The sequence below is a fragment of the Lissotriton vulgaris genome, chromosome 4_1 (assembly GCF_964263255.1).
Source record: "Lissotriton vulgaris chromosome 4_1, aLisVul1.2, whole genome shotgun sequence".
NCBI lineage: Eukaryota > Metazoa > Chordata > Amphibia > Caudata > Salamandridae > Lissotriton > Lissotriton vulgaris.
Genome location: NC_141691.1, coordinates 547,916,005 through 547,939,387, shown reverse-complemented (window position 1 = coordinate 547,939,387; position 23,383 = coordinate 547,916,005). Strand labels below are relative to the sequence as shown.

The 23,383-nt window shown below is 43.0% G+C and overlaps 1 protein-coding gene across 1 annotated transcript in view; it reads left to right on the top strand.

Moving 5' to 3' along the window:
• Window positions 1-23,383, top strand: part of FBXL2 (F-box and leucine rich repeat protein 2) — a 433,116-nt gene that overhangs the window by 116,074 nt on the left and 293,659 nt on the right. The window contains exons 3-4 of the mRNA XM_086966812.1: window positions 8,737-8,791; window positions 18,773-18,847. Coding sequence (XP_086822938.1) covers window positions 8,737-8,791; window positions 18,773-18,847 — 130 coding nt within the window. The remainder of the gene's footprint in view (window positions 1-8,736; window positions 8,792-18,772; window positions 18,848-23,383) is intronic.

Genomic DNA, 23,383 nt, shown 5'->3' with positions numbered 1-23,383 from the left:
CTGTGTAACAGAACACTGCCCTCCCAGCAGAGCTGGTCAACCCCAGGGGCTCTTTATCACCTAGGGGTTCTGAATATGTAAACATATTGGAGATCCTCCCTCCACAGTTCCTAGCACTGAAGTACTTTTTGTGCAGCACTTTACACAATGCGGGGAGTGAAATGTGCAATTTCTCTTAACCCAAAGCATATAGAACATATTTTATAAGGGTCCACCTTATTAATACCTGACCCCCAACCCTGGCACATCTAGGCGAGACCCTGGGGGTACCTAATATGCCCAAACATTGTAGGTTATCCATTTCTAAGTGCCCCAAACACCAAAGTTGAGTTTGGGCACAATTTAGTTTTTAAAAGCAGTCCTGCAACACAGGGCTACTTTTAAACTGACCCCAGGCTCAGCAGTGAACACATGCAAGTGCAGTAAGGGATGCTGGTCTCTAAACTGCCATGCCCCATTACAGACCGATGGACTTAGATGTAGTTTCAACTCTCCTGCCCTATTATGTACTAGGACCTTATAGGGTAGGTCATGCCAAACACAGGGGTACCCCAACCGATAGTGTACCCTTTTGTATATAGGTGTTTCCACTGTATTCTAAGTGTCTCTTTCAGCATAGCACTGTTTCTGGGCCTGGTTCGGCAGTGCCCTGGGTCAGTCAGAGTCAGTTACCAATAGTACAAATCAGCAAAATGTTGGGGGGTGCCCAGGGCACAAAAATGACTTTGCAACACTCTCAAATAGTATGCCCCAGGATACCCTTCTGATTGATAGTGTGCTCTTCAAATCTACATAACATACCGATATACCTATCCCAAAAAATCCATTATGCTAACTATCTAAAAAATATACCTTCATAGCCAAACAAAATAAATAGAAAATGCAAACCTCTACAAAACACACAATATATTTAACAATTAAATGTTTTTTAAAAATGCAACATGTCCTCTAAGCCTTATTTTAAGTAATATTTGAAAAAACATATAAAAGAAATGTATCGTTCACATCCTAATGTTTTTTTATTTTCAGTGGCTCTCGAACAATTCAAGCTATCATAATTAATATTGTTCATATATTGAGCAGCATATTATCAATTAAATGATGTTCACAAGGATATCATAATACATTTAAAGACAAACAAAATCAAATATATTACAGTAACAAAAAGATACTTCATTTTTAATAATGCTTCAGAAATGTAACAAGATGTACACCATACTACATGTTGCACAGAAATACCATATGCCATTATTTTGATTTCAAATTTAACTTGCACAACTTTCTGTGTTCAAACGCTCAAAATACAAAGTCTTCAGCAACATTTTAAAACTGTTGAAATGTAACACATTTAAATTTGAGATAAGCATTTTATATTGCATTTTAATTACTAAATAACACGGGTGGGAAGTAAGGTTAAGTGAGTCTGATTGTGAAAAAATAACACTGAGGACATATCTTAACTTTTGAACAATTTTGATTATTTTGGTTGTTGTTTATACATATGGGCCAGGTGAAGGTGGCTAAATCCCAAAATCATCCCACTTGCCGTGCTGAATAGCAGCATATTGGGCTTGGGTAGGCCGCCACCTGGAGAAAGCTACCATACCCAGACATTTCGGAAAACTAGACATCGAGGAGAAACAAGCTGGTATAGCCAGTGTGGATCCCATGATGTTTTCTTACCCACAATGCTCTGCATACTGCAAACTCCGTCTAAAATCACACATTTTCTGTGACGTTCTGTGATGTAAACTTCTGGAGTATACAGGAATCCACAAAATTCCTACTGCCCAGCAGTCCTCGACCTTTTCCGATAAAAACACTGCCCTTCTTGTATGGGTAGGCCTAGTGATCACAACGGTAATGTGGAAACCTCAACATTTCCTGTCCAAAAACTAACCCTATTTGGCAATGGGCACAGGTGTATTAACTAGCCACAGGGTCACCCGCCACCCAGAGAAACCTACCAAACCTCCACATTATCTAGACACCCCGGGGAGTCCCGGATGGTTTGCTTTGTGCAGATCCAATGACATTTTCATACCCATAATGCCCTGCAAACCTCAAACTTTGCCTAAAATCACACATTTTCCTTACATTTCTGGGATCCACAAAACCCCTACCACCCAGTGTTGACCCATTAGTTGCAATAATAATGCTACCCCACTTGTGCGGCTGAGCCTAATGACAACGATGGGAACGGATCAAACCGGGGTCAGTTGAAGTCCCACAGTGGAACTCTCATTGATCTTGGTTTGAGCCCTTCCTGCAACGGGCACTAGGCCCTGCCACACAGGTGGGGCAGTGTTTTTATTGGGACAAGTGGGGGAACGCTGGGTGGCAGGAAGTCTTGGAATTCCTCCTGATTCCTGAGGTTTCCATCACAGAAATGTGAGGGAAATGTATGATGTTATGATGTTAGTCAACATTTGAAATTTGCAAAGTCTTCTGGATATGAAAACTTTGAGGAAGCCACACAAGTCACCCCATCCAGGATTTCCCTGGCTGTCTGGTTTTTAAAAATGTACAAGTTTGTGAAGTTTCCTTAGGTTCAGGCAGACCTGGGGCCCAAAATCCACAGCCACCCACAATGCAAAAACAGTAAATGTTAATGTATCTACCTTGCGTCTTGGATCCTTTCCTGTCACAGGCATTAAGCCTACTTACACAAGTGAGGTACCATTTTTATCAGACACCATGAGGGAATGCTGGGTTGTAGGAAAGTTGTGACTCTCTACAGATGTTTACCTAATAACCATGTGAGGAAAATGTGTGTTTTAGTAAAAGTTTGAGGTTTGCAAAGGCTTTTGGTGAAAACCACATAATACACCCCATATAAGAATCTCCTCCGTGTCTAATTTTCAGAAATGTACAGGTTTGCGAAGTGTCTCTAATTGCTGGCTGAGATAGGGCCCAAAATCCACAGCTACCCACATTGCAAAAAAAAAAAAGGGTAAGTTTTCAGTGGAAGATTGTGATGTGTTCATGTGACATTTGGACTGTTTCTTGTTGCAGGCACTAGGCCTACTAACACAAGTGGGGTACCATTTTTATCGGAAGAAATTTAGAAACCTAAAATATTTGTAATTATTATTTGCAGTTCGTTGCATTTGTGCCTTCCAAATTTAAGCCAGTGTGTAATGCCCTCTGAATCACATGCTAATATGGGTACCCACAATTTCAGAGATGTACAAATAACCACAGCTCCAAAACTCAATATCTGGTGCCAATTTTAGAAATACATATGTTTCCGTGATACTAATTTTTTACTCTACATCTTTCACATATACGTGGCACACACTGAAAAATTATTGTTAGGTGCAGCTTAGTTGTTGTTTCTGGTTACTTGGGCAACATACAAAACCTATATATACCTGTAACCAGTTGCCTCTAGCAGACATAATGGTATATTGATTTTGTAAATCGGGCATCGTGACAAAAGGTTACAGTTAGTAACTTTGGGAAAACCTTGAGGGATCTACACATCACCCTTTGCTAAATTCAGAATGTTGTCTACTTTTCAAAAATGTTTAGCTTTCCTGGATCACAGCAGTTTCCACCACAAACTGGAAGTAGATTGAAAGCACCAGAAATAGGAAAAATGGGATACCTCTATGAAAAACATTAAAACTGTGCTAAAGAAAATTAGGTTAATTAATTCAGCTCTGCATGTTCCAGAAAACAGGAAAGATGGTGACAAATCTTTTGTTGATGTCATTTTACAGGAAAACACTTTTGTAGTGCACTTTTTTCCTATTTTCCCCAAAGCCATGTCCAAGATCTTAATGATGGACCCAGTAATATCAATTACTGTATTTTTGCCAGACTGCTGATAACAGTCAATGCCTTTCTTTGGATCTCACACATATTTTTCCCAAGATCGTGTTCATCCTGGTATCTATCTCTGGGGTCACACTTGTTTACAGGGAAGGACGAAGGCATCCAGCCCTGAGGCAGAGACATACCTTATTGAGAGGCTTTGTGACCCCAAATGAGGACTAGGGAAAGGGGACATTTACAAACTAGATACAAGGGAGAGAAAATAAGTAAACACAACATAACGCTTGAGTGAATGTGAACTGTGGGTGGTTCCATGATGCTCTAATACACAGCTCTTTCTCCAGTGACCTGGAGTTATCTTACTGTGGTCTATGCTAAAGGGGGGTTACATTGGTGGGTGGATTAAGTTTAAGGAGGCTGAAACAGCAAATTAATTGCATTTTAGAAAGTCTGGATACCAGACGACAAGTGTGGCAAGCATGTTGTACTTATCCAGCTCTTGTCCGATAAGAAACTAAAGCAGTGGACTTTATTTGCAAATGTTTTGTGCATGAGGTCTCCAGTACCTAACCAATCTCTGTGACCCCAAACCTCTCCATCAGAATAGTGTGGCAACCAAATTTCACTAAGAAAAGTCACAAAAAGGTCCAAAAACGGATGTGTTAGATGGGAATATGTTAGCCTTTAAATGCCACTCATAACTTTTACAAGGGAACGTTGAGAAAGGTTGAAATGGGACTAGCATTTGCATTGTCAATGTGACTGTATACTAATGTTGATACCGTTTCCGGGATGTCAAGATTCATTCATAGCGCATCTATTAACCTGCCCTGGCTCTTATGCAATCCAAAGTAAATATTCTTGTTCTAAAACCAGATTATTGGGTTTCGCGTGTTTTGAATGAGCAAACAACTCAAGTAAGTGTTGGAAAGTAAATAATGTACATCCGTGCTTAATTTAAAAAAAGAGAGAGGGCAATTGCATGATGCTCTGCTCAGAAGCCCGCAGCCTGACCAATTAAATGTTGGCACAACCAACACCAAGGCTTTGTAGTCTTACAACCACCTGATTCCTCCTTAACCACATGCGCACTCGGGGTATTCTAGATCTATGCTGAGATATTCAAAAACCCATGTTACATGCTGAGCTGGGCTCGTCATCAGCGTGCGAGGAGGCTACACCATGACGAGCCCAGCTCGTCATGAGCCTGGAAGGGGTTAATCCACTACCAGCAACTCCCTCTATCTGACTCTTGCAGGTTCCTTCATTCTCCACTTGTTGCAGGTTTTCGGCCGTATCTTTCTGCTTTGTGTCTTTTTACCTCTGTTGCGCTCGGCAAATGCCTGATGTAGTAAAATAAGTGCCTATCCCCAAAAATGAGGGGCTCGGGCCCCACCGGCAACCACCTGCTCAAATTAAGCACTGATGCACATACTTTAATATCATGGCAAGATCCATTTGCAGAGTAATTCTCAGGACTTCACATCAGTATTTAGGTAAGTTCATAGGAAACAGTTTTCCTATAACCTGCTCACTTATGATTACGGCTCCCTGTTTTCCATTTTTACGGATTTTTACAGATAAATACAGACAGAAAACACATTGTTTTCTGTCTGTATTTATGTTTAAAAATTTATAAATACAAAAAAATGTTGCTTCTTTTAAGTGCCCCTATGTGCTGTCTTTCATTAATTATAGGCCAGCAGGTGAGCAGATGAACAGCATGGTTAATTAAAAAACAGGATGAAATTTCTTTAAATAAGAAATTTATGGTATAATGCTAGTATTTACCGATGGATGTATTGTTATGTAATATTTGGCAACTTAAATAGCTAAAACACAACAGACGTCAAAGTAAGAGGTACGCGTCTATCAGTTAAATAGATATGGAAATGTACAGTTTTATAACTTAATTTATACACAAAATATATACGGATAAATACAGATATAATAGCCAAACAATAAAAATTGATAAATACAGACGGAAATGGCCAAAAAATAAATACCATAAAACTGGGAACCCTACTTAGGATAAACAAAACTAAACCTTTCCTCTTAATTGAGAGCTTCTCATTCTCCTGCCATCAGCATTTTCTAAAACACTACTCAAGATATTTGCAATCAACACCTAGTGCTTTGAGCCTGGAGTCACTAATATCAGGGATGAGATTGCAGGAGGTATAAATATGGTATCTGAGGCTCCACCTAAATCTGGAATCTAAAGGCCATATGCACAAAACCTTATTTGAGGTTGCAAATGGCCCGATTTGCAGAATCTGGCTGTTTGCAACCACAGAAAAGAGTTTTAATATATACAAAAGACAAATTACAATTCGGTAACCTGTTTCCGAATCCCAATTTGGGTTTACAAATCAAAATTTGTAGGAGTTTGTTTAGGGCGCCCCTTTAGGTGGAGGGACCGTCCCAAGCTGTAATGTGGGCTCAAGGAGCCCGTTGAAGGGTCATTAATCCCTACAACAGGGGCGTTGCCTGCTTGGGCACTGCTGTAGGGATTACAATGTCCCTTTCCGCCTGCCCTTTCATTAGCAGTTCATCTGTCATGAAAAGGTAGGCGTAAAGTGACTTTGAGGTAACCTAGCCCCTTGATCCTCCGGTGTGGGGCCGGGGGACACCTATGGTGCCCCCCTAAACACCCCTGCATTATGTAGCAGGTACCGCATGGTGTCTGCCACCCGGTGCAGGGATGTTTTCAAGTGTACATTTTCCATTTCGACTTGTGCTGCAGCCCACAGCCTAAGCTGTAATGGACAATATACACTGTGCAACATAATTATTTGCCAAAAATAGTAACCAAAAACAACTTGGTTCAATTGATATTTAGTGATTCTTCCATTCATTATGGAAACAACCCCCCACCAACAGAAACATGATCAAGAAACTAATAGTCCATACATTAAAAACAGGCCCATGTTGTGTATCAGAGTCCTAGCGCTCAGGAGGCGATACATAATCTTTCCCCTTTCAATGGCCATCATCAATAGGCAAATTAAAAACGTTGAAATACTTTTCGGTGGACCATAAGCAATTCTTCTTACACCTTCATCAGGACTGACAGTTGCAAAGTAGAAATATAACACTCTCCAATCCGACAACCAAATCAAAAGGGATCTAGAATACCAGAAAGAAAATCAAAATTACTGTGTAAAGTGAACGGAGAAAGGCCTCCCTGAAACAGGTCCTAAGTAACAAGTTCTAAGCAACACATGGCTGACAAAGGGAAAATCTCTAGCAATTGCAATAGGAAGGACACATAGACTCCTCATCTGTGTGGTACAAGTTATAGCTTAAAGGCAGCGTCCGTGAGAGCCATCGGGACTGAAATCACAGGTCAGGCTATGGAACCGTGAATGCTTGTGCTTGGACCAGCAACACAAAAAAAGCAGAACTCCGGGTTCTAGGAAACAAATGTGGGATCACACTTCTTCACCTCCCAGCTGGTTCGCCCCTGTGAACAGCATTGACCACAATGCTCAGGGACGACCCGCTGGGAGGTGAAGCAGTGTGATCCCACATAGGATTTCTGTTTAAAAGGCTCCCACAAATCGGTTGAGCTGACGAGCTTGTGGAGAGGCACCTGCGCGCCTTGAGAGGTTCTGTGACCTGAATACTTTTGCAGCCTGCTCAGCAACCCCAAATATTTGATGCCTAATCTCTACTGACGACGGATAATGATCCAGAAACACCTGTATAGAGCTGACCAGTACAGCTTTGTAATTACTCGAGACAGTTCTGCAAGCACACACGCTTGGTGAACTGCATTGACCACAATGCTCAGGGGCGACCCGCTGGGAGGTGAAGCAGTGTGATCCCACATTGGTTTCCTGTTTAAAAGGCTCCCTCGAGTTGGTTGAGCTGACGAGCTCGTGGAGAGGCACCTGCACGCCTTGAGGTACTGTGACCTGAGAATACTTTGGCAGCCTGCTCAGCTACCGCAAAAATGTAATGCCTAATCTCTACTGACGACGGATAATGATCCAGAAACACGTGTATAGAGATGGCCAGTACAACTTTGTAATTACTCGAGACAATCCTGCAAGCACACACGCTTGGTGAACTGCGTTGACCACAATGCTCAGGGGCGAGCCGCTGGAAGGTGAAGCAGTGTGATCCCACATTGGTTTCCAGAACTCAGGGTTCTAGTCCAGGAGTAAGGAAATGGAACCCAGAATCTTCCATGTACTGTACCATTCGCAGGTACACATACAGCCAGCGGGTGCATAAAACGCACACACCCTGCACAGCACTACATATTACCTTGATGGGGGAGTTAAACACACAGCAACATAACTTTATATGATTGGGCCAGTAGGCCTCCCTCCAGTTACACAGGTAAAAAAAGCCTGTTCACTTCTACTGATCACTACATAGTATGATGCCACCAACCAATCTTGTCCTGCTTAACTTTTGACAAAGGCAGTAGCCTTTCACCAGTATGAGTGTAGCGCTTTGTGCACAACTCTCGGTCTAACACGACTGCAGTCTTTGAGACAGGCTCATGTCATGACCGTGTTCGCCCATGACAACAAAAATCAACAGCAGGGATCCAGGTATTGTTTCAGCTGGGGCAGTCAGGCCAGGGGTGTGTGTCTGTCACCGCTCAATGGACTATTCCACCCCAACAGAGACCTAAAGAAAAAGCACAGTACTCCTGGGTGTGAATTTTTTGTGTAGTAATAGTAAGGTGGGGTTCTGCAATCTGGGTGATTTAAGTCCAAGCCTTACTTTGGTGGAAGTCATAAGGATTTGGTTTATTGTGGCTGTTTTTAACTTACTAATCTTCACTCCCTATACAAACAGCATTAAAACATTTTACAAACAAAAGTCATTTTCATGTTCATGTCATTTTAAACTATGTAGAATTGCCTGAATGTACTATTAATTATTGGGAATATTCCAAGCTAATATTGTAATATTTGATGTATCATTTTTCTCTAGGATATTTTCGTTTTTAGATGTTATTACGCTATGCCGATGTGCACAAGTCTCCAAGGTAAGGTATAATACTACCACTAGTTGTTTGCTTCCTTGTTTCACTGTTTTATTTTGGCTTCTGAAAGATGCGGACCATGAGTGAATTATTTATACTAGCCTTAGCTACTGAATTGTGTGGGCATTGATACTCCTAATTTTATCATGCGCTATGTGAACTATGCTTTTGTAATTTTCTAACAAAGCAAGCCATTCTAATGCTACTGTAAAGTCATGTTTTACTTCCATTCCAGTTTTCACTAAGGAAATATATGCCTTGCCGGTTACAAGAGCGAACAATAATTATAATAGAATCTAAAGACGCAGTCAGCCCAAGCTTTTGAAGGACTGCTACATGCTCAAAGCATACACTTTATCTATTCACCCTTCCCTTGGTACCTAGCAGTACAATTTCAATGAACAATGATTTTTAATCTGTTCAAACTGTTAGCGATTCTCATAATTATTACCCATATCGTTATGCCATTCCGCTGAACTAGCTATGAACCACAATTCTTCTTAATCACTTAAATTCTTATTAATTTTTACCATTTATCTAAGTTCTTTGTGCAGTGTTGGCAACCTGATAATGATAATAATGATGACATTGTCTATAATTGTGATTTCTGTAATGAAGTTATATATTTTTCCAGTGTTATTTTGATTGGCTCTCTTAGAGCTCCAGGTCATAGAGGGATGGGTATCCTTTCACTGTTAACTTTTATGGACTCTGAATCTCCAGCCATTCCTCAACTGCGCTAAGGATGTACTCAGCTGGCATCCCTTTTAGACCTGTTTGGATGCGGATAGTTTTAGCACAGAACCATGCCATTGAGCGGCCCATTCTCCAAGCTTCAGTTCTGCCGAGGTCCCAGTGAGACCCCAAGTTCTCGGTCAGAGGACTGGTCTGCCCAGCAATATTGTTAACACCGTAATGTCCCAGGATCTAAATTAGACCGCATACACGTCAGAGCAATGTACATAAGAAACATGAGTTTTTCTTATGAAGGGTCTCTTTGTTGGACGGTCCTTCTGAGTGGAATATAAAACTATCTACATAGTTGCTTGAAAACATGCATGCTTTGACAGATTAGTGGACCACACCCTCACACACACACAACACACCTCCACATACATGCAGCACACCCTCCCACAGACATGCAACACATATAACTCGCTCTCCCACATACACACAGAACACAACCTCACAAACACACACTCTGACACCCTCACAATTGTGTTCTTTTACAAAGTTGAGTTCTAAAACATCTCCCTGCAGCCGCTGGCTTGTTCTGATCATTCTTTATTTGCTGTTCTTATTTCCAACTTGCAATGTTGTTTGCAACTAGGTCCTATTTATTTTAAAATCACAATAGAACCCCCAAACTATAAAGAACCAGTGACCTGTAAAGAAATCCTGTGCCAAACCCGAAAAATTGAATCCTCATTGGATATTAGCCCCTCTAAGACTGGAATGAATTAAATGGGCTACGAAAGCTAATAACAAACTGAACAATATTCAATTGGCTGAACTGATATAAGTGTCGTGTAAACTGAAAGAACAAAGACATTATGAAAACTACACAAGGAGTTGTCACAATGCAAGCAGGAGAGCAAAACAACCTCTTCACCAAACGTGTCGGCGAGGCATCATATTAAACATAGAAAGTATTAAACTTTTTCAATGAATCCTAGTGGTTTACCATTACTTTGCATTTAAAATAAGGGAAATCTGCGAATCCATTGTGATGTATAGGCCTACCGGCCCCTTTTTTCTCTATGGATAATAGAACTGCCAAGACATAATGAAGCTAGCTCAAAAACAAATCATTACATTTAACGATTGTCGCTTGTAGAGCATTGTTTATGAAACAGTTCTTGCCAGTTTTAGAAGCTGACATCATCAAACTCATAAAGGGATCCCTGGCAAAGTTTGATGCACCAACCCCATTAATGTACACTGTCATCACAGTGCTTTTAATAAAACGACCGCATACTAGCAACCCAGAGAAAGGACCAGCCATTTTAGATCTGATGAAATTGCAGCAACATGTTTTTCTTCATGACCAACAGTCCTATTTCACTTTGAGAGTGGTACTGAAATCACACTGGCAATCTAAGAGCTGAGCTCCTGTTGACCATGACAAAAATGTAAGGAAGCCACTCTGCTCGTACATTTTTAAACTGTATTTGACACTGAGACAAGAAAATCCTCACAAAGAAAAATAAACGAATGGTCAGAAGTGACATAAATTGCCGTAAAGTGTATTAACTTGTTCTGTACAGATCAAAGCCATCAGGTGTGACATAACCTGACATGTATTTGTAAAGGGCACATATTCCCAGAAGGGTATATTGGCGCTGAACAGCAGATGTTTATTGTTACCCAACTCAATGGTACTCGTTTACGGATCTCTAGTTTCATTGACCCACAGTATGAATTTAGGAGTACTTCAAAGTTCCTCCCTGTTCCCACCATTGTTCAACATCTACAGTAAAACAAGTGTTGGAAATTAACTGGTGATTTGTGAAATGTACACGGATGACACCAAGATTATCTTCTACCTGGTGAAAGATCTGGTTTCAATCAGATATTACCAAACATCTCAACTACGTCTACATTTGGATAAAAGAAACTCAAATTCTATAATTCAAATGTCAATTAAGCTTGAGATCATCTCCAAACATACCATAGAAAGAAAAACATTTTAGGGTCAATTTCAACGCAGTAAGCTTTCCTACCCACATCAAAGGAATGCTAATTGCAACCAATTTTCAGCTTTCATGGAATGGGCAATTTTTCTGACAACGAGGTTGCCGACTTTGTCACACACACACAGGGAACATCCTACACTTCAGGATGGCCCCCTTTCTGGTGACACAGAAGATGCCAACTTTGGCAAGATCGGGCAGGCAGCCAACACTATTGAGGCCATCCCGACTGAACTGGGCATCTCTCACTTCACTCATCTGGATCAACTCACCAGGATCAAGCAGGGCCTCTCCCCCTCCAGGGACGCTCCTTCTCCTCACAGGGGTCACTGGTTTTGGGAAAAAGACAGAAGGCTGGTCCTTCAGCTTCAAGGCAAGTGTCCTTGACTTCCTCAGTGATGGCCCACATGGCCCCTCATCCAGCAGGTAGAATAGCAGGCCTTCGCCCCTAGTCCTGGTTCCAGCAGCTTGAAATCTTGGCCATCGTCTGTCTCCTGATAACGATTACTGTTAAGCAACTTGTGGGTCTCCTTCTCCCACTTTTAAAATCCAACCCCAAAACATAATGTGGTTTATTGTGTGATCCTTTGAAATTTGGGTTGCGGGTATCCGCTCCTTTTAATTGCTCTCTCCACTCCACTGCCCTTTACAACTGGACCATCTGCCTCAGCAGGGTTGTCTCCATTTCTGAGTAACTCACAGTGCGAGCCAAGGAAGTAACCTGGGATCATACCTCCACTGAGATATGCCTTATAAATGTTTAAAGGCCTAAGACTTCCTCGCTATCAACATTCCCTGGTCTACAGTACCAACTTTGTCAATCCCACCATCACCCTGACCGTAAGCCCAGCCGCCACTAATCAGTGACCCTTACTGCAAAGAAAGAGGCAGTTGATGTGCACAGAGTATGCTCCACTCTGCTGCCTTCAGTGTCTGCACCCTCCCCAGCCCCCAGAAAAGTGAGCAATACACATCAATTTGTATGGGGTTTGCGCTCCTCACCTCTCCTAGCTTCTCCAGGACCTGCGTTTCCGAAATGGAGCACACAGGCTTCCACTTTATGTACCATACACAGGCATATGTATATCCCAGCACACACAAGAACGTGTCACACCAGTCTGGTGCTACAGGCAATCCATGCAGACCAACAGTGAGTTAAATACACAGCTGTGGAACTTTGCATGAGCGGGCTAGTAAGCTCAGTGATATAGGCAAAATAACTAAAAACTGAACAGGGACTCCCTGTTCCAAGAAATTAAATTATTTCCAATCAGAACTACAAGGTAGAGCAATTCACAGCAAGTTGGCGATTGACAGGAGGCTTTTGGTCTGAAAATGTAAGGCTCTAGCAAATGAGTATTTATTTGTGCTGAACGTCAGGCTGAGACGGCATCCCTCCGGAGGTATCTACACTTCAGGGCTTAAATTATCCCAAAGATAAATGCAGCGGCCTGAAACTTTATTTTGCAGCCTACTGACTGTGCTGGTAAATGCTAAGAGTGACAAGCCCAAGGGATTAGACTTCCTGGTTGTTGGTCAGCTTCTCCATTTCGAGCAAAAGTTGAGGAACTTTGACAGTTGGGCCCTCAGGATGATTTTAGAGGGCGATGGCAGCGAGGTTTCCCCATTCTTTCAGGATTCTCATTTTAAAGACACAACATGACCCTTGACATAGATAAGAAGAAGTCTCTGTTCAGTAGCATTTCCACCTTCTTGAGGAAGAAGGCCATTGTACCGGTCCCCACTTCGCAGAGAGGGACAGGATACCACTCACACATATATCTTGTGAAGGTACCCTCAGAGGATTACAAGATTATCATCGACCTCCTATTCCTCGACACCCTTCTTCGTAGAATGCTTTTCAAACTGAATATGTTACAACAGGTGATTCATTTACTCACTTGGGAAATTTTCTACCCATCCAGAATTCCTGGTTGCTTATCTGTATATTCCTGTAGTTACCTCTCACCTGAAGTATTGCATATTTGCAGTGGGTCTTCAATTCTGGCAGTTTTGGGTCCTGTACTTCGACCTCAAAACCTTTCCTAGGGTGTTTACGAAGTTCCAGGTCCTAGTTCTGGGGATACTGCATTCTCAGGAGATCATAGTCCATCCTTACTGCTGGTTCAAGCCTCATCCTGGGAACAGGCTCTGAATGAGAATCAAATAACTGTGTAAACTCTTCAGAGTTTTGTATTTATCATCAATTGGGAAAAGTCCCATCTGATGGTGTGTCAGATTTTGGAGTTTATAGGAACAGTCTTCGACGCCACCATGGTATGTGTGCCCTTACCAGAATCCAGAAAGATGAAGCTCCATGCTTGCACAGAGTGGAGGCTCCAGCAAGCCAGTGGTTACAGATCAATGGAGACTATGACACTGCTCCAATGAGTTTTCAGTTTGCGTACGTATTCTTGATTACAATCCACTTTTCTATTTGTCCTTTCCTTAGGTTGCAAACTCGAGAATTGCTGCTTGGTCAAGCCTGCCTCTGGGAGTCTTTGTTCACCTTCTCCCATGACCTATTGGGCTGCCCAGCCGGATAATTACCTGCACATGATTCCTGTGATGGACCCTATTTTAGAGCTGGTACCTTGTTTGATGGACCTCATGTCCTTAAGTCAGGGACCTATGTTTGCTTATGCCAATTCAATTGTTATCATAACTGATTCCAGGACTATGGGGTGGTGGGCAATTTTAGACCATCTTTCCACACAAAGTATGTGGGGAATTCGTGAAAAAAGATCATCCAAATAGAGTGAGTTAGTGGGGATCTAGATGGCAATTCAGACATTCTCTCATCTATTTCTAGACAAATCTGTACTAATTTGAACAGATAACAGGGTAGTCCTGTCCAATTTAAACCACCAATTTGGAACTGGTTACCCCTCTCTCAATTGTCTGACTAGACGGACCCGCAGCAGGGGCTAGCTCAATCTATTGAGCTTGAGGAGCTGTCTCTATCAAGGGAACTCTGAATTAACAGCAGGATTTCCTAAGCTGGGTTTTTCTATGTTGCATGGAATTTGTGTTAAATCCTGTCCTATCCCAAAAGATTTGCTGCAGGTGTTGGGTACTGGGGAGGGATCTCTTTGTGAGCCAGAACAACACTCACCTGCTAGGATACCTCTCAGGGTTTCGGTAGCCTCTGGTGGTAGGAGTGGCTGCCCTGTTGAGTCCATTGCCAGCAGACGTTCTCTATGCGTTCCCTTCAATCCCTCTGATTCCCAGTGTTCTTTGCAAGGCTTCAGAGGAAGAGGGTGCAAATAGTGTTGGTAGTTCCATACTGGACAGAGGTGCGTTGGTTTCCCATACTGCTTCAGTTAGCAACAGCACAGGAATGGGTACTCTATGCTGCCCCTCCCCGGACTCATCCTCCGTTATCAAGATGAGACCCTCTCCCATCTTTGTCTCTTGGTAGGGACTTTGAAAGTGAGGGTCTTTCAAACCGGAATATCTCGCACAAAGTAGCTGTGTCCTTGTAAGCCTCCAAGTTCTACTTATTAGACCTATACCCACCACAGATCATATTTTAGTGCTTGGTGTTTCTCGAGATCTACTACTCCTATGGAAGCATCAAATACTGATATATTGCTGTTTCTGCCGGTTGGTTTCAATAACGGTTATTCAATTGCAATAGGCTACCTTACAATATTGTAGATAATCTTTTTTTTGTGGTGGCGGGGCATCTCGACATGTGAACCTCTAGTCTGAAGACTCTTCAAGGGTTTTCACCTGTTACGTCCTAAGATCACAAATCACTTTTTTTCTTTGGGATCTTCCATTAGTGTTGACATACCTTCAAACCTCTTCTTTTGAGCCTTTAGGCTCCATTTTGGAGAAGTTATCTTCCTTCAAGGTACTTTTTCTTGGAGTGATTTAATACAAATAGGTGAATTAGAGATCTTGGGGCTCATGTTTGCTCCCATGCCTATCTAAGAGGTAAATACTTGAACCAAGATTTACTCAGTAGCAGGTAAGTGATACTTTCACTGCAATAAGACTTTTCAAGATAGTGTCTACTGGTTGTGTAGAAGCATACAAGTTACTTTGCGTAGAAAAGATGGGAAGTAAGTTCTTTAGAATGCTTGTAATTATTTTAGATTACTTGTTACTTTTCTAGTTTGGAATTAAACAAATTAATAATAACACAGTTTAAGCATCACAGCACATCAGTAAGTAGGGTAACTCTTTTGAAGACACTAAGTTACTTTGTGGCGTTAAAAGACAGAGTCAACACTTAGGACAGTTTTCAGAGAAAAACCCACCTTACAATCCTACGGAGACAAAAGAATTGTTAGGTTTGCAGGTAAGTAAACACTTTTGGCAACTGGGTTTTGGAGGGTAGACCTAAGGTTCCCCAAGGTTCAATTCAGCATTCTAGGTGCACCACCAGCGGCAAAAGGGCGGCCGGGTGCATAGTGCAATGGTGCCAATGCTAGTTTATGGAGACATGGGGCACATCGGTTGGAGGATGTGCACAGGAAGGAAAAGTGGCCTTGGAGAACAATCTTCAGGACTTTACGTTAAGTACAAATGGGGGCCCAAGGCAGCACCAAAACCACACCACCAGTGGCACACGGGCGGCTGGGTGCAGGGTGCGCACACAGCGTTGGGCTGCCAACGTTACCAAAAGAGATCATTGGTTCAGGCTTCAGGCTGCAGGCTCAGACCATAAGGTCCCTTTGAGGGAACCACCAGCCAGCAGAAGGAGTTGAGATGTTTGGGAACCTTTGGATCTGGTTTCCAGGACACAGGGCCAGAGGATGCAGGGGTGTCTTTGGACGCCGGGGTTCCTCTTATTGGGAAGGTCATGGTTGAGGGGGTTGTTGTGAAGAGACTTCATGGGCCCGAACTGGACCTTGGAGGTGACCTCCCTCAATGGATTGCAGTTCTGGGCCGTTTGGGAGCCACTTCAGGACCAATGGACCCTCTGAACACGGGTGGTGGACGGTGCACTGAGAGCAAAAGCTCCCACCCCAGTGGTCCAGAAACCTATCTCGTGGTGGCATGCTGGTATTCACCAGTCAGGAACCCAACAGTGGTTGGTTTGTTTCTAGGTTCCCCTCTATAAGGGACACTTGTGTACATGGAATAATACATCTGGCACTGGAATCAGAGCAGGTTTATTATTCTGAGATGTTTGATGCGAAAAATCCCAGGATTCAGTATACTCAAGATGGCTTTACTGGGCACTTATAATGTCTAAGAATGCCCTTAGTTATTATTAGGACCCGTCTGCTCATGCAGCTAGGTCCTCACATAAGGTATAGTGCACCCTGCCTTAACAGTGACTTACCCATGTCTCATGCAGTGCTGGGCAGGCATGGCACGCAGGGATGTGTACCATGTTGACTCTTCACTTTTAGCTGAACAAAAACATGTAGGTTGCAATGGCAGTGGTGCATGTTTTTGGTGAGAGATCTGAGGGTGGCATAATACATGCTGCAGCCCTCAGAGGCATCTTCCTGGGTAGCATGTCCTTGGTACCATAAGTACCCCTTATAAGGGACTTACAGGTAGGCCACAGTTGTGCCAATTGTGGAAACAATGGTACAGGTTAGGGAAAGAACACAGGCCCTGTGAACCTGTTTGGCAGGAACCTGGGGCACACTCAGTAAAAGTGCATCAGCAAGCTGGCAAAAAGTGTGTGGGAGCGGTTACTGCAACAGAAGCCCACTTTCCTGCAACATGTTTTAGGGAAGAATCCCACGCACTTTAGCATTGGTTAGCAGAGGTAAAGAGCTGAGAGTACTTCGGCCAGCAAAAAGATACAGCAAAAAGTGGAGGTAAGCAGGCAAAAAGTTGAGAGACAAACCACTCTTAGGATGACCAGTCTAACATTGTACAATTTGTTTTATAAAGAAGGCTATTAGTGGCCCAGGTGTCTATTCCCTTGAGGTCTTATATATCATATACATGAAGGGAAACTTTGTCACAGGACTGCTTCTTGACCTCTGTGTAGTAACACCCACCTCATTGAGGTACCTGGAAGACAGACTAAGTACTCTGGCTGCATGAATCCAATATTTGGGTTTGCCAGTGGGCTTTTTCCATCATAAGAGAGTTGGTAGGTTTTGTGTAGTGGCTGTTGTGGATTCGGGCATCTAACAGTCTGAGTCCTGTACATGTGCAATACAAATTATGCACATGTATTACACCAATTGAAAAAATATCTTTTTTAAACCTCCATATATTATCTGCCTTTTAACGTTAGATGAACAAAGGGTACCAGTTTTCTGAAAGTGAAATTTGGTGTGTTTTTGAAAGGAGTCCTTGAACAGAGGAGGAGGATTGTGCTTACTAGGAAGGTGCTGAAGAAATACATTATTTCCTAGACCCCAGGAAGTATATGCAAAACGGCTAGCAGTAGACCAGTAGATCTCCGGACCCTCCTCACCTACTTCTGATCCTACGCTTGATGCATTGGAGAAAGTTAGGGTCACTTGTTTTCAAGTTAAATTGAAGTGCTGTCACTGCTCAGGTGTGCCAAATCAAAGAAAAGGCTAAAAGGGGGCAATATTGGAGCAAGAAATTGGAGACCATCAAAAACTTGCATGCCATAATGATATATCCCTATGAATATTGAACAGAAATAAGTAAATATTTAAGACACACAAAGAGAAGAAATAGTTTACTTTTTCACACAATTTCTTCTTAAGCTAAATGGTGGAATAACCGCTAAATATTGGCAAATATGTTACATTCAATCACCCCGTGAAATATGTAAACAAAAGAAAATTAACAAGCCCAACCCAATATTCATAGTGGGTGTCTTGTGAACCATGGAAAGAAAGGCGCTTGAGTTAAAAAAAAAATTGAGAATGAGTCTGTGTCCCAGATCAATCCCTGATGCAACCAAGGAGATGGTCAATAGGAAATGGTGTCTGGGTAGAGGTCTAAAAATGATGAACTACAAATGTCATACAGAGAAACAGTAAATATTGGTAACCCTTCTGGTTAAGTAAAAGCCTTACTATCTCATGGATGTCATCAGAACCCGGAGATTGGGAGGCTTATCTGAGTGCGTCCAAATTCTTAAGCAAATCTTGTGGGAAAATAATAAGTTTGGTTTGAAAGCTATAAAAGGAAAGTTGCCCATATAGTTTATAAGTGGTGTTAATAATAATTTAGTGAAATTGCAGAGAGTGTGAATGCTTTTTTCAGTCTCTCTATTGGACAGATGCTTCTCTCATACTGTGTGTTAATTATGAAAATGCAATAAAGACAAAACAAAGTGTAATAAACAGGAAGCCCCTTTAAAGATTTCTTATTTTGTATTTTTCTCTAGGCATGGAATGTCCTGGCTTTGGATGGAAGCAACTGGCAAAGGATAGACCTTTTCAATTTTCAGACAGATGTAGAGGTCAGTAGGCTTTCGTCAATAGAGAATGTTAAAAGATAACAATTCTGGTCATGACGTAATGACAATTTCAATGTTGTCTCAAAGTTGACACTGTTTTAAATCTAAAATTTGTAGAGAACATTTCCAATATGAACTCTAATTGAATTGTAATATCCATGCTCTTATGTAGTAATACTAGTTTGCCCATTGTTTTCTTATCTTGATGTTTGAACAAAGACAGTCTGGATGTGAGGGGGGAATATGTGAGTGGTTGGATATAACCCCTCTCAACAATCTGCATCACCCACTGATCCAATGTAATTGGGCACCAGCAAGGCAGGAAAAAGTGGATTCTTCCCCCTACTGGACAAGCATGACCGTGGGAGGGGAATTCAAGGCAGATTTGCCACCACTGTGGAGGAAGAGGCAGTTTGCTGCCCCTGATGGCATGCACCACCTCTGCCACCACCACATTCTCTTGAGCTGGGAGTATACTTTGAACTTCCTTTAGTGTTGGTCGAACCGATGGGTCAGAAAGGTCAGTTCCAAAGAGTGTGCCATAGCATAACTGCTCTTGGAGAGTTCCAACACAGAATCAGTCTTTTTGCCAAAAAAGTCTAAAGCCATTTAACTGCATGTCCATTAGGGATGACTGGACGTCCCATGAGAATCTTTGGAACTCATTCATGCATGATGCTGGATCACCACACTGGTGTCCATTGTGTTCGACTCAGTCCGTTGTTTCTAGACCAGTACTCTAGACATATTTGGCTGCCTTCCTGTCCGTCTTGGATCATCTGACCTAAGATGTTTTGAAATTCATCAGGGATAGCCAGCAAAATCTCACTGGCTGTGTCCCAGAGAGGATATGTGTATATCGTCTCAGCAGATGTATTTCACTCAGGGTCCAGAAGAATAGACTTTTTCCAGAGGGGCAATAAAATATGCATTTGTGTCCACCATAAAAGTTGATGCTTGATCTCCCAATCTTTCTGGGGTCGGGTGCCTGGTCAAAAAGGCCAGATCAACAGGGGAGGACCTATGACTCCCAGTTTCAGGGCAACTTACTGGTGGGGCTGATCATGGCTTAGACCTTAGTGTAAGCATGGGCGGAAAATCCGTTCCGCTCACGGATTTTGCGGATTAGGGGTAAATTCGCAATCCGCGAACTCCCGCAAATTTACCGAAAATCCGCGAGCGGCGGATTTTTCCGGGGGCAAAAGTTCAAAACTTGCAGCCTGGCCTGTTGTAACTATTTTAGGATGGCGCCGGCAAGCTGCCAGTGCCATCCTAAAATAGTTACTAAGTTAGCTTCAACAGGAAGCTCTAATAGATAAAATAAAGCAGGTGCTCGATTTTATCTATTAGAGCTTCCTGTTGAAGCTAACTTAGTAACTATTTTAGGATGGCACTGGCAGCTTGCCGGCGCCATCCTAAAATAGTTACAACAGGCCAGGCTGAACTGATCTTTCTCTGACCTTTTATGCACACAAGAGGCATGTGAACTCGCATGGAAGCCCCGCACGTTTGGCCCGGCGCACACACTCGCGGTTTGCACCGTCTTCCCGCCATTCACCCACTATGATGGACAGCTCATTCAAGGGACCCCTGCGCCCTTCGGGGCGATTGCATAGTAACACACACATGGGCGCTCGAACTAATTGATGCTCAAATTCAGTGACTCATTCATTAGCCCAAAAACAATCATGAGCGTCTTCGAGGCAGGACAGGTGTGCCTCTTCCCAAATCTACCGTGGAAAGTCAGCTGTGATGCTGGGTAGAGGCCTTTGCATCCTTGACTTTCATGAGCGCAATCCCCGTCCTGTTCCTGTGACCAGGAGCTTCTTTCTCTTCATATTATTGTGTTCGCACGGCTTGCTGCAAGTTCGCACGCGTTTTGTACAATTTCGCAATTTGCGAAATTGTACAAAACCCTCGCGAACTTGCAGAAACCCGTGCGAACATAAAAAAAATCCGCAAATTCGCGAGAATTCGCAGATTTTGCGGATTGCGAGTTCGCAAATCCGCAAAATCCGCGAACGCGAGATCCGCAAAATTCGCCCATGCTTACCTTAGTGCTGCTTTTCAACCAAGTCCTAATTTTGATGACAAAGACTTGGAGGATACATGCAGAGACTAATCTTCTATTGAAAGATTGGCCTTAGTTTCATAGTGGAGAGTTTTATGTCTTCTGCACTAAGGATTATTATCGCAAAGGAGGCACTCTTCTCAGTGTAGGGGCCCTAGTGGGGAGTTCAGCTCGGTCTCAGCAGAAGTGTCATGTCCACTGCCAGTGTGAGGGTCTAAGTAAATGCCAGCATCAGTATAGTGAGAGAGGGTAAGTTATTGTCTTCCTCATCATCAGTGAGTTTTTCTTATGGGACATTATGGAGCCCTTGAATGGTATCAAAGTCTGATCTGATAGAGACATCTATCTGCAGATTCCTTAACTTAGAATCCTCCCCAGGCGCCAGCCTGGATGGCGCCTGGATCCGGAACATTTTTCAGCAGTACCTCTGGCTGCAGCGACATCATCCCCTGAATGTGATGTCAACGGAGTCCAGATAAGTCCTCCCTTGACACGCAGCTGGGGGTGATCTTGTTGTCTGAGTGATGCCATGATCTCACCCCTCGCGGGGTCAAGCCTGTGTAAGTGAGCCAAGTGAAAACAAGCTTTAGCTCAACTTCACTGGCTCCCTATACGGGAACGTATTATCTTCAAGAGCATGTGTATGACCCATCGCATTGCTTATGAGAGAGGGCCCGCCTATCTACAAAAGCTACTCACCAAATACCACCCCAATCGTCCGTTACGATCTCAGGGCCGTATGCTCTTTCAGGTACCCAGGATTCAACGGGCACGGATGGGGGTCGGTCTTTCAGGTACTTGGCTAGCAAACAATGGAATGACCTCCCCATTGAGCTCCGGATGGAGCCATCAGAAGCAAGCTTTAGGCGTAGTTTGAAAACTCACCTCTTTCCCAAATCTTGATATTCTCTTGACCTCTCCCTTAGCGGCCTTCCTGTTTATGGGGTTTAGTACTGGTGAACAGTTTAAAGCGTGGGGACACACTGTTCCTAGTGTAACCAGGCGCTATATAAAAGGTGTTATTATTATTATGTTTTGGTGAGCAAGCATAAATAATGGTTTTCACTTTTGGTACTGGTCAGAATACCTTCTGCAATTTAACACCCCATTTTCAGTGATTTCCCTTACCATTGTGCTTAATTTTGAAATTAAGAGTTCTTCTAAACTTATAATGTGCATGTACTGGTAGTAGGTGGGTATAGACACTGAGAGGCCATCTCCCCTTCTGTGCAACATAGCCTTAATTTAGGGTTGCAGTACAGGGTTATATTAGGAAGTAGTTGTCTTTCTATCAGCCTTCCCGGGCGCTTAGATCAGCGTCGCAGGCACTGGCGGTTGTGCCTGTGATTCAGCGAGCCCGCATTGGAGGCCGGTCTTTTAGACTCCGTGCTCCTCAGCTTGTGAACTCTCTGCCGGCCACCCTGGGAAAGTCGAGCACTCTGCTGGCTTTCAGGAAGGAATTGAAGACCTGGATTTTCGTCCAATAGAGCTAGTCACACTGTGCCCGCCCTGTTCCGCTTCTGGTTAAAGCGCCGGGACACTCCTCGGAGTAGCTGAGGGCTATATAAATCACGTTATAACATAACATAACATAACAGGGTATGATAGCAGACCAAGAAGTGCCAGGTGCCAGGATAATGATGGTTCAAATGGGATTTCCTGGTGGGACTGAGGTGACTTCCTGTTGGAAGGAATACTAAAGGTAATCACAGCCACTTGCAACTGCTGGGGCGTGTTTCAGACCATTAATTTTAGGCCCACTGTATCATTCTAAACAGAGACGTGTTCTTCTTGCAGAGGGCACTGGAGTCCAAGGAGAAGTTTCAGGTGTCCATCTCATCCTGCACCACGTATGAATTTTCTTCGCAACAAATGACACCATCTTATGGTTTAACCGCAGCTACACAGGACAGGGCAACATATGTGGGCCCGTTCTTTGAAGGCTTGTTTGCCCAACCCAGCCAACAATGCACCCACAGTTCCTGGGCACTTTGCTGCTCCCTAGTGGACAATCCAGATGATAGGTGGTGGAGTTAGACCAGTTTTCTTTTTAAGTTGCCACTAATGGCCCATTTTCTGAAAGGTTTACTTCATTTGTTCCGTCCGCCTCTATCATTCTTTCTCAGTTGGATTAAATATTCTGTTCACTTTTCTCATGGCATCCCCATTGATGCAGATGTCGTTTTTAATTCGATTTTCAGACTCTGACGGCTGTCTTTTTGGTGGCAATGACCTATGCCAGCAGGGATGGTGAACTTCAACCCCCCTTTTATTTGGACCACCCTTCATGGTACTCTGCCCAGATAAAATGGTTCTTCTCATCTACCCATCTTTTCCGCCAAAAGTGATAGCTGCTTTTCACACGGGCCAGTCCATTATCCTTTCAACGTTCTTCCCTCCTTCTCATTCCACCCGGAACCCCTGGCTTGTAGTATCATATTGACCTTCCTCAGCAGGGCAGAATGGAT